General features: G+C 44.6%; 1 protein-coding gene across 3 annotated transcripts in view; it reads left to right on the top strand.

Moving 5' to 3' along the window:
- Nucleotides 1-4,160: 4,160 nt before the first annotated feature.
- The window catches only part of LOC124000060 (leucine-rich repeat-containing protein 3B-like), a 5,763-nt gene continuing 352 nt past the window's right edge, over nt 4,161-9,571 (top strand). The window contains exons 1-2 of one of the 3 annotated variants that reach the window (XR_006832540.1): nt 4,161-4,578; nt 5,360-8,219. Coding sequence is in view for 2 of the 3 variants with exons in the window: in XM_046306164.1 (XP_046162120.1) it covers nt 8,273-9,127 (855 nt within the window). In the remaining variant the exon portion in view is untranslated. The other 2 variants (XM_046306166.1, XM_046306164.1) reach the window with 2 other exon arrangements.

Raw genomic sequence — 9,571 nt, 5'->3', positions numbered from 1 at the left:
GAAATAAAACGAGATGATGTGCACTAACTAATATCATAGGCTAATTAATTTGGGTTTCAACACCTGAAGAGCTAGAAACACACACTTCATTGCTATCACTAAATATAATACCCACTGCTAGTAGCCATGTATTCATCCAACAATAAATTGAATGTCCTAAAAGAAATGTTGCAATTATTAGCTACTACCCATGAGCTCCATATGTCAAATGTCTTTGTTGTAAAAATATATGCTATTGAGATGAATATTGAGAGTTGAGAAATACATAATTATAACCTACAGAAAACTGACCCTTCTCCCTTCGACATGGGGACGAAGCTTGTATGTTTCGAACATATTGTTTCTCTCTCAAGCGCATGGGGGAGAGGAGAGTGGCTCATTATTTCAAAACATATTTTTGTGTGTGTCAACTTAGATGGGAAATCAATTGTTTGGTACCCACAAGGATAGTAAACCAAATGTGTGTGTGTGTGTGTGTGTGTGTGTGTGTGTGTGTGTGTGTGTGTGTGTGTGTGTGTGTGTGTGTGTGTGTGTGTGTGTGTGTGTGTGTGTGTGCGTGCGTGCGTGCGTGCGTGCGTGCGTGCGTGCGTGCGTGCGTGCGTGCGTGCGTGCGTGCGTGTGTGCGTGCGTGTACCTGCTTTCTCCTGAGTGTCGTTGATTATACATGAGTGTGTGTATGTGTGAGCCTGGCTACAGGTGTGTGAGACCTGTCACCCAGCAGCACGCAGTAAAACTAGCTGTGTCTGGCTCAGAAGCTAACCAGGGCTGACAAGGGACAGGGGGGCAAGGCATCAGGGCTGACACACACACCAGGGGTGGAGACCATGCAGCTTTAATGAGCTGCCTTTAAGAAACCATCACACTCCTCCTGCAGTCAGAGGCCTGACGAGGCATACTGAACACTGACGAGACACAGACCAGTCAGGGAAAGTTGGGCAGAGATGGAAAATGTCAACTGCAGCCTGGTCTGGTGTCTATATAGATAGACGTGTACACACAGAGGCTCAGCCAAAATATAACAAACTTCACTTCAGAACATTTTTTCTTATTGCCTTGAACTCTCCTTTCCCAAGCGAAATACATAAGATTATTCAGTACTGCATTCCATGCTGGCACTCTAGCACAATGACAGAAAGAAATGTACTGCTTTTGAGGAGTGGTGTTGAGGACAATCGGAGAGCTGTGACAATGTGTTCTTGAGGGGTTGAGAGAGAGAGAGCATATGTGTCCTCTCCATCACCTGCCCTGAGGCAAAGCAAACTTCCACGCTGACAACCTCTGTGACTCCAGTTTCTCTTTAGCTCTCTTAAGGCTCCGTATTGCAGCTGCAAACCCGTTCTGTGTCTGAAAATGTTACTAGCTTTCATATTCTTGCAATGGAGATGAGGATTTAAGGTTCTCCGGGCCTCCTCCTCCAATAAGTTTTAAGAGGAATTGAGGAAACAAGGATTGGAACACGTTACTATCAAATCAAATTGTATTTGTCACACGCGCCGAATACAACAGGTATTACAACCTTACAGTGAAATGCTTACTTTACAAGCAAAACAATGCAGTTTTAAGAAAAATACCGGAAAAAAAATAAGAAATACAAGTAACCAGTAATTAAAGAGCAGCAGTAAAATAACAATAGCGAGGCTATATACAGAGGGTACCAGTACAGAGTCATGTGTGGGGGCACCGGTTAGTCGAGGTAATTGAGGTAATATGTACATGTAGGTAGAGTTATTAAAGTGACTATGCTTAGATAATAACAGAGAGTAGCAGCAGCGTAAAAGAGTGTGTGTTCGGTACAAAAATTCTGGGTAGCCATTTTATTAGATGTTCATAAGTCTTATGGCTTGAGGATAGAAGCTGTTTAGAAGCCTATTGGTCCTAGACTTGGCGCTCCGGTACTGCTTGCCGTGCGGTAGCAGAGAGAACAGTCTACGACTAGAGTGGCTGGAGTCAATGAATAGCATTCTCACAAAAGTGTTCATTCTGTCCAGTTGTGAAATGGCAGTGTGGAGTGCAATAGAGATTGCATCATCTGGGGATCTGTTGGGGTGGTATGCAAATTGGAGTGGGTCTAGGGTTTCTGGGATAATGGTGTTGATGTGAGCCATGACCAGCCTTTCAAAGCACTTCATGGCTACAGACGCGAGTGCTTTGGGCCAGTAGTCATTTATGCAGGTTACCTTAGTGTTCTTGGTCACAGGGACTATGGTGGTATGCTTGAAACATGTTGCTATTACAGACTCAGACAGGGAGAGGTGGAAAATGTCAGTGAAGACACCTGCCATTTGTTCAGCACATGCTCGGAGTACACATCCTGGTAAGCCCTGCGGCCTTGTGAATGTTGACCTGTTTAAAGGTCTTACTCTCATCTGCTGCGAAGAGCGGGATCACACAGTCATCCGGAACAGCTGATGCTCTCATGCATGTTTCGGTGTTACTTGCCCTGAGCAAGCATAGACGTTATTTAGCCCATCTGGTAGGCTCATGTCACTGGGCAGCTCTTGGCTGTGCTTCCCTTTGTAGTCTGTAATAGTTTGCAAATCCTGCCACATATGACGAGCATCGGAGCCGGTGTAGTACAATTGGATCTTAGTCCTGTATTGACGCATTTCCTGTTTGGTAGTTCGTCGGAGGGCATAGCGGGATTTCTTATAAACTTCCGAGTTAGAGTCCCGCTCCTTGAGAGCGGCAGCTCTACCCTTTAGCTCAGTGAGGATGTTGCCTGTAATCCATGGCTTCTGGTTCGGGTATGTACGTACAGTCACTGTGGGGACGACGTCATCGATGCACTTATTGATGAAGCCAGTGACTGATGTGGTGTACTCCTCAATGCCATCGGATGAATCCCGGAACATATTTCAGTCTATGCTAGCAAAACAGGCTAGCTATCATATGCTTGCATTAGTGAAGAGGATTTAAGGTCCCTTCCCCGGGCCTCCTCCTCCAATGAGCATTGAAAGTAATTGAGGAAACCATGGTTGAGGAAGCAAGTAAGAATTTGACAGCTCTCTCCATCCCCCCTCCCCTCTTCCTTGTTCCATTTTCCTCAAGACACTCTTCTCTCTCCCTCTTTCCCTTCCTCCCCCCTCTCCCTCCGTCCCTGCCTTTCACACCTTCTCCTCTGACGTTGTTTTCAACCCCTTCTAATATATTATTGTCTAGCCACTCTTTAAATCTACACTCCTTCTTATTTAATTGAATTATATTGGCGCTAACCTTCCTTTAGTCACGCTTCTGTCTATTTTCTCTCTAAGTAAGAAAAGCTCCATTAAATCATTTTTTCCTCATTTCTCTTTGTTTTATGTTCATTGAGAAAGGTGCAAGTGAGTCTTCTCTCTCTATCCATCTCTCTTCTCCACTCTACTTAATGGATGTCCTCCGTAAACACATTATCAATTCTTCTACATTTTGGAGATTCCTCCTTCTATTTCAGCCATATCAGATATCAAGCATGTTGCTCTCTCTTGGAGATCATAGCCTTTGAGAACAGAGACTTTGCTTAATCTACAATTGGACTCTTTAGGCCTATTTTACGATGGCTGACAGACAGTGTAGCTGAAGGTCGACTTCTTATCATGTCCGTAACCTCATATGTTTTTGTCAGTCTGGGTCTAAAATTACTGTTGAAAGGAAGAATAGTAGAATACACAAAGTGCAATTTCAAAACTTAGTTGTGCATCAGCAGTTTTCCTCTAGTTATACTGCATGTCAATCACTTACAGTCACTCAATTAGCCCATGCCAGTTAACAAGATTGGCAAATTAGTCTTGTTAGTCTAGGGCACGAGCCCAGGGGCCCTGACCTCCCGGGAGCCAGCATTGACTTTGCTAGTCACTCTCACTCATGATATCTGATGATATCTCACTCATGATATCATATCATATTAACATGGCATAAGTTATGCCAAAATATGTAGAATTGTAAGAAATTAGCTGTACAATTTGAAAACAAATTTGTTTACTTTCTATTGATAAAATACTTTTCCAGTTAACATATCCTTCTGTACATATTACATTATAATTATACATTATATAATATAATATTTTAGGGAAACGTAATTTAAACGCAGAACATTTTAGCTTTCTCAGCCTTTGCACACTTCCCTTGAATGCTATGCATGACATGAATCATGGAAAGGTTTCCCGCCTCTAAGAAGTCACGACGTGGGTTCATGGGCACAGCAGAGCGCACAGCGCAGCAGTAACAAATAGCCATGTACTGTAGCAGGCTGTGTGTGTGTGTGTTGTGAGGAGATGATATGCTTCGACGCCTGTGCCTGCGTTTGACGGCTCATATTCCAATTTAAGCCGACAAGAATAGGTTACCAATTCCCCTGTGCCCCTCTTTATATTTACAGTCGTGTTAATTTCTTCAACAACTAGATAACGGGGAGCGGAGAGGCAACAACCATCGGTATTGAATGTTGGTAAGCAGGCTCCAGTCCATTGGGCTTTGACGCGGATTCTCGGGCTGCGCTGCATTGCTCGCGAGTACTGTAATCGCAGCTGAGATATGGACGCTGTTCTGTGAAGCATGCTGCACTGACAAATGTTCTCCTCCCGGACAACAACATCTGAAGTGGTAAGAAAGCTCTTATGTTTGCCAGCCTTATATTTACATCTGATGATAGAATGAATGCATATGTCCTTTATACATAAGAAGCAAAAGTTTCATAGAGGAGTAACATTATATTGCATTGAGAAATATTGAATCTTGTTGTCTGAAACATTGTATTGCTTTATTGTTGGGGACCTTTTCATTTTTCATTGTCATGATGGAGTATTGAGGTGCAGCTTACATAATCATATCTCAGGGGGATATGATATGCTTTTGTAAACTACATATCAATATTCATAATTAATCAGTTATATAGGGTATCCATAAAACACTTCCAAATGCAGGTCAGTGGCCTAATGAATTCATAATTGTCTACTGTATGTGCCAAAGGAATGAACCTTTGGCACATACAGTATACTATTATGAATGCATCAATTTAGCCTGACTGTTGAGAGAGTAATGGCTTATAAATGTAGGCCTACCTCTGTGTACATTAATATTTGATTATGTACATTCATATTTTGCCATATCAACATTTGATTTATAAAGTTCCCACATTCTGAATAGTTTAATGCATTAGAACTTTGCCTGCGGGGGATTTTGTGTGATGTCTGGCAGTCCGGCTGAAAGGAGCTTTAATTGAGAACGGATTCAGACCAACTCATTCACATGCATAACAGATGATTAGAGATACTTTAGCCAAAGTTAGTATCTTACACGGCTATTAAGAACCCTCATTTGAGTAGATGGTCCATGCATCATGTACTAGGAACAAGCTGAGTATTTGTTTTTTTGTCTCTCACAGTATTCCTACAATAACACTTCTAGGGGTTTTCTGACTGTGTAATCCCTGCGCGCAGCGGCAAACCCCGTGAGACAAGTTCTTCTATTGCACAAAGTTTAACCATGTGAACGTCAAACCAATGACTGGAGAGTATCCATCACCGTACTGAGGAGGAGGGAGGAGGAGGAAGAGGGAGGAATCGATAGAGGATAACAGCACGAGGCCTTCCTTCGCTCGATAATTGCAAGTTCCCCCATATCACTTACTGGGAGGATAGTCTAATCTAATGCATTCAAATGTTCTTCTTGTGGTCAGACAGTGAGTGCACATTGTACACCAGGCCCTGTGGTTCGGCTGTATTTTTGCTATACTTTAACAGTGGGAAATACGTTTCTTATTGCAGGACTCATAAGTAACTGAGAGAGTTAGTCAATTGGGACCAGCACATTGGTGGCATGGCAGAGTTGCAACATTTATATTCAATACTCTCTTGGCCTATGTAATACTAAGTCGTTAGTATTATACAACAACAAAAAACGGATGTAACTGAGTAAATGAACTACTGAGTCTACTCTCGGTCACACACATACACACGGGCGCACACTGTAGTACAAACACTATAGTACAGTCAAACAGTACAGTATATCAATCCATTCCATTTAGATAGTGGGGTTCTGTATCGTTTGGAATTAGTGCTTGTCAAGTTAATGGTGGTTGAGCCGCTCGTCATTTTCTTTATCAGGTTGTACCCCTCTCCTCCTTACGCATTCAGCAGAACCCTAATAAACCAGACTTCTTCTGATCAACTCACACAGGGAAACTTACTGTATCACGATGACATGCTGTGACAGGTACCACTAATACGGTTGTTATATGGTTCACTCGGGCCTCCCAGACACTCGGCCATCCCTCACCCTGACTCTGAGGAGACGGAGTGCGAGACACACTCCTTTTTATTGAGCCGTGCTGCCTTTGTAATGTGAATTTAAGAGCCGCTCTTAGATTATGTCATTTGTAAACCAGCCTAAGTGGAGTCTGTCTGGCCCAGATAGAGCTCATTTCCCAGAAGCTGAACGAACAGTACATTATGTTACAGTACATTATGTTACAGTACATTATGCCCGTATGCAACAGGCCAATCTGATGGGATGGGAGCCAGGTTGGATATAAAGATGCCAGTTACTGTTTTATGTCTTTTCAGTTATCATTCTTTTCTTTGACTCAGCTGGTTTTGTAAATTGGTGAATACTTTAGGAATAATATATGTTTCCATTTTAACGTGCAGGATTTACAATTCCATTTAACCAACATACGACGAATAAGAGCTCTCGGTTGTTAGACCTTTTAGGTCAGGGTTTTCCAAACTTTATATCCCGCCAGATCGGCCTGTTGTGTACAGACATAATGTACTGTAGCTGTTCTCATCAAGTTTTGATTATTTGAATTCGGCTGTGCAGGGCAAAAATCTAAACGTGCACCCAGGGAGTCCTCAGGACCGAGTTTGTGGAACGCCGCTCTAGGCTACAGTAGTGTTGCGGTGAAACTGTGAGCGTCCCGTCCAACTCATACACTTTCTCTGGGGTTTTGTGTCAGTGAAGAAACACATTCTATGTGGCCTTTAGAGAAGATTAGTAAGATGATACTGGACTGTGGCATTTACTGCGCCTCAGCCTGCCTCAGACAGCGCTGCTCCAGAGTCTATTACCTGAGTCGGGCAGAGTACCGATGGGCCCGGAAACATTACATTGATTGACTCAAAATGTACTTCCACTAAATGGCCCAAAGAGTACCTACTTACCGTTGCAGATATAGCCTACATCCAAACAGACTTAGGCCTAGATTCAATTAGTTCCAACATTAGGGCTCTATTACAGCGTGATTGAAATGTTCCCGTGTTAGCGGAGACTACATTCACGGTCAATGTGCATATGTCGGATCAATCGGAAAGTACCTTCACTTTTCTATCGCAACAATCTGGAACGCCGCAGCGGTACTGATTGAATAGAGCCCTTAACTCGCGATAACCGACAACTGCATAGTAGTTTTATTGCTTTTATTTAGGCGATGCTGGGGGTGTAACTGCGTTGGGGCTGTCGAATCGGTGAGCGGCTGCCCTTGTCGTCATTGTCACGAAACAAACACCTGTTCTTAAATCCTACGTGTTAGACGTTCCGAACGAGAAAGTGTAGGCTATATAGAAATGACACTCATTCAATGACTTCGACTACATAAAAGATAATACTGCTATGCAGTTGTCGGTTATCGCGGGTTAAGGCGCGTCTGATTGAATCTAGCCCGTAGCCTACATCCAAAACAGGGTTGGTGCTGTACAGTAGGTGCTAGAGGCCCAGAGATATTCACTCTGAATCCATTAGAGGCTGACAACACTTTGCCTTCTGAAATAAGCATGACCATATATCTTTTGAGCGTCAATCTCTCCAGTTCCACTGAATCAGAGCAGGATTATGGTAATGCCAAGTCACTCCACGGCAACAGTTGAAGTAGGACAAGAGAGAGAAAAAACATGCCAATCAATGAGAGTTCCATCTTACATCACAGCACTGTCAGGAAGCACCTTATCTGTAATCTGTATGCAAGTATGACACCTTCGCTGATCTCCATCCCACTCCTCCTCTACACTACAGCTGTGTTTTGTCATTTTCTGTTCGTCAGGACACAAGTGCCAATTCATTACAATTAGCCCAGTCAAGATCCAAGTGGGCCGAAAATAACACCTGGCACTTGTATGGCTATTAGGACTGCTCACACAGAGATGGTTCTGTGTTGCTTCTGCCACACTGATATTAGTGTCACTTGCAATCACTTGTTGTCCTCGTTCCTTTTCTCCATTATTTTCTCTCTGACATTTTTCCTCATTGTCTCTCAGGCTGGCTGGTTGGTGAACCTGTGACCTATGCAGGGTTGTCTTGGCTAATGGTCCAGGGGCTGTGTTCTTCTAGGAGGGTATGCCTGTATCCCACCATGCCGCTGCTGGCAGAATGGCTGCTGTGCCACTCCTTGGTGGCATGCCTGCTGCTGCATAGTCTGGTACTCAGCTCCACCACCGCGGGCCTCCACGGGGCGAACACCGGCTGCTCCGAGAGCTGCTACTGCTCCGAGTCTGCAGATGGCGGGAGGGTGGTGCGCTGCAGCAACATGCGCCTGGCGGAGGTGCCGCATGACCTGCCTAACGACACCCGCCGACTTTACCTGGACGGTAACCTCCTCACCACCATCCCCGCCGACGCCTTTGCGGGGCTTCCTTTACTCAACGAGCTGGACCTCTCCCACAATGAGCTAACTCAGATGGAGCCGGGGGCCTTCCGGAGTCTGGTCCCCTCTCTCAGGAGCCTGGACCTGTCCTCTAACAGACTGACCACCCTGGAGCCAGAGGTCCTGGGGGGCCTGAGGGCCCAGGCCAACCTCACCCACAACCCCTGGCACTGTGACTGCCGCCTCCAGGTGGCTATGCCCCGGCTGGACCTGGAACCGGCCTCACTGGCTGGCGTGGTGTGTCACACTTCGGAGCCCAAGGATGTCGGCGTAGATACAGGGGTGCCCTTCGTCATGGTGGCTGCCGACCTGGACCTGTGCGCAGGGCTCAAGAGGACCACGGACGTGGCCATGCTGGTGACCATGTTCGGCTGGTTCGCCATGGTCATCTCCTACCTGGTGTATTATGTCAGGCACAACCAGGAAGACGCACGGAGACACCTGGAGTACCTCAAGTCCCTTCCCAGCAAACTGGACAGACCAGAGGAGTCCTCTACACTGAGCACAGTGGTGTGAGAAGTAAAATACCAGAGCTGGGTCAAATGCGTTTTGTCAGGTACTTTCATATTCTGAAAATGAGCATGATTGAGCTTGATTGTTGTGCAAGGAGGTCGCGTTTGCACTTTTGGGACGATTCTATTGTAGTCGGTAAGCTAAATCAAGCGAACCTGTAGTATTTAAAGTATTTGACATATATTTACCTAAGTCAGGTGGCGACAAAGGAAATAACAGCCAAACACCTCAAAAGGATCAAAAAAGGAAATGCCCAAACTTGGAAATAGACCGGGATACTAGTGTACTGTACAAGTTTTCAACCTGTTCATCACCAGTAATCCATTGGAAACACAATACCTCACGGTAATATTTCATTCAAACAAATGCATACTCTTTGATAAATTAAGGCCATTAAATTAGACACATTTTTTTCACATAGCTGTTTGTTGAATGAAATAAGGAATT

Source organism: Oncorhynchus gorbuscha, linkage group LG16 (assembly GCF_021184085.1).
Source record: "Oncorhynchus gorbuscha isolate QuinsamMale2020 ecotype Even-year linkage group LG16, OgorEven_v1.0, whole genome shotgun sequence".
NCBI classification, from domain to species: Eukaryota; Metazoa; Chordata; class Actinopteri; order Salmoniformes; family Salmonidae; genus Oncorhynchus; species Oncorhynchus gorbuscha.
Note: the sequence above shows the minus strand (reverse complement) of the source record. Positions and strands in the feature narration are given on the sequence as shown.